Source organism: Pseudorca crassidens, unplaced genomic scaffold (assembly GCF_039906515.1).
Source record: "Pseudorca crassidens isolate mPseCra1 unplaced genomic scaffold, mPseCra1.hap1 Scaffold_1034, whole genome shotgun sequence".
In the NCBI taxonomy this organism is placed as follows: Eukaryota; Metazoa; Chordata; class Mammalia; order Artiodactyla; family Delphinidae; genus Pseudorca; species Pseudorca crassidens.
The window spans coordinates 19,889-22,366 of NW_027135957.1; the positions used below are offsets into that span (position 1 = coordinate 19,889).

A 2,478-nucleotide genomic window follows, 5' to 3' on the forward strand; every position below is an offset into this window, starting at 1 on the left:
GTTTTTCTTCAATGGAACATTTTTTATATTTAATTGTTTCTAAGATTGCCTATTAAATAGGTTTTAGTATATATTAGCATTCCGATCATCGTCAGCATAGATAATAGAATTCCGAGTTACTTGCCACTGGAATACTGATATAGAATTTTCAATTGTACTTTAGGTAGAAGTGAAGAAACAAGGATCATGATTAGCGTGAATTCAGTATCCTGTGTGTTCTAATGGCTAACAGGTTCAGGTTGTCTTTAAGCTTTGTGTTTAAGATAATACTCACTTACATTCATAACGATAAAAAATTCATTAGTATCTCTGCTGCACCTTCATCCTTTGCCTTAAGGGGATAATAAAATAGCTTTATAATGACAAAGTTTGTATTTTAAAGCAGGTGTTTTAGCACCTTCAGCGGTTTTGATTAGATATAAACAAAGCAGAAAGCAGAGCGTTACAATCGTATTAAATAGTTTCCCTTGAGAATAGGTAGGTTGGCTGGGCGGGCTTTGGCTGAGGGCCGGGGGCGGTATTGAGGGGAGGTGTTGGGGGCGGAGAGGTACGTATTTCACTGCAAAAGCTGTAGTCAGTCAGTCCCTAGTAGAAATAACCCTTGAATAGCAAGATAATTTTCGTAATACTTGCACCTTCGAATTTTGATTCCTCACCCTTTTTAAACGGTGCAATCATACGCTTGTGCCATGTTCAGAACTGTGCACGGTGAGGATTACAGCCCAGCGGTACAGCAACGAAATATCCTCGACTTTGGGAAAGCACATTCCCTACTGTGGACGGACAACGGTAGCGCGAATGATCGGTGTGAAACCGGAGGAAATTGTAGAGAGAGCGGCCAGGACCGCGTCAAGCGACCCATGAACGCTTTCATTGTGTGGTCTCGTGATCAAAGGCGAAAGGTGGCTCTAGAGAATCCCCAAATGCAAAACTCAGAGATCAGTAAGCGCCTGGGATACGACTGGAAAATGCTTACAGAAGCCGAAAAGCAGCCATTCTTCGAGGAGGCACAGAGACTACGAGCCATGCACCGAGACAAATACCCGGGCTATAAATATCGACCTCGTCGGAAGGCCAAAGAGGCCACAGAAATCGCTTCCCGCAGACTCTTCAGTACTGTGCAGCCGAATGCACATAGAGGAGACGTTGTACCCCTTCCCATCCAAGGACGGTTGCGCCAAGGCCACACGTTCACGAATGGAAAGCCGGTTAAGCCACTCACAGCCCACGAACATAAGCAGCTCACTCCTGCCACAGGAGCATCGCAGCAGCTGGACAAGCCTGCGCCACAATAGGGTAACACAGGCTACGCAGACCTGCGGACGTCCCCTTTTACTATAGTTCAGAGCCCGAACTTTCTCACGTTTATTTTCGATGCTGGTTTCCTTACTCTCGCTATCAAAGGCCCTATTCATCTCAATTTTACTATTATTTCACCTGTGACTTAATTTCAAAATAAGTCACATAAACATGTTTAACATATAAAGAATTAGGACCTTACAATATGACTGAACCTTTGTTTATGACTGCTTGAAAGAATACTAACTATTAAGAAAGTATCTTAACAGCACTGAAACTGCTTGAATTCAAAGGCCATCTGTTTTTCCTATCGGTGGAAATATTTTCATATCTAATTTTAGTTGTTCCCGAGATTGGCCATTAGATAGGTGTTCGTATATGATAGTAGTCCGGTAATCGTCAGCATAGACAATAGAATTCTCACTCTTTATTTTAAATACTGTAACTCAAAACTATAGTGCTTCGAGAAACACTCACGGATTTATGGTATAGGGAAAAAATGTCGCACTTCGATGGAAATCTTCCTAACTCCTAAACCACTCCCTAATTAGTGAATACATATGTACATTCTATCTTCTTTGACAGTTTATGTTGGGTCCTATTCCCGTTGTGGAAAAACCAGTTTCGCTGCCATTTGCAACTCAATTCCTTCAGTCCGCACCAACTCTGCACGCTTCGACCTCTATTTTGAACCAATTATAACGTCTATCGGGTAAAAAGAAATCTTTAGTTAGCTCCTATGGGACTCACGGTTTCGCCTCTTTTCCGAAGTTTTTCTTTTAGCAATGGCAAGGTACTTGTTTCTATTGCCGCTTAACTATTACGTTCCTGCAAGGAAGAGAGAGGGAGAGAGCGAGGGAAGGAGGGAGAGAGAAGGAGAGGGAGAGAGAGAGAGGGAGGGAGAGGGGGGAGAAAGAGGGGGAGAGAGAGAGGTATCATGTCGAGGATATGAACCATTCAGATTATGGCGGTGAGGTGGGCGATGGGAGGAGGGAGCCCCCCGTCTGGTTAACCTGATGAGATGTCAGTGAAAATATAAGTCAAAGGCATTATAAAATTTGCATACAGGCTAAAGTAGAAAACCTGGCAGTTTGCAAAGAAAAGCATCACTTTTTGGAATAAAAATAAGCCGATGGTCAATACGTATCACATCATATGATATATATCAAAGTCAACTTT

At 42.6% G+C, this 2,478-nt stretch overlaps 1 protein-coding gene across 1 annotated transcript; it reads left to right on the top strand.

The window, feature by feature from the left end:
* The first annotated feature begins 689 nt into the window (after positions 1 to 689).
* Positions 690 to 1,341, top strand: LOC137217945 (sex-determining region Y protein-like). The gene is given in 2 exon segments (XM_067724911.1): positions 690 to 1,076; positions 1,078 to 1,341. Coding segments are annotated over 2 exon segments (651 nt in total).
* The last annotated feature ends 1,137 nt before the right edge of the window (positions 1,342 to 2,478 follow it).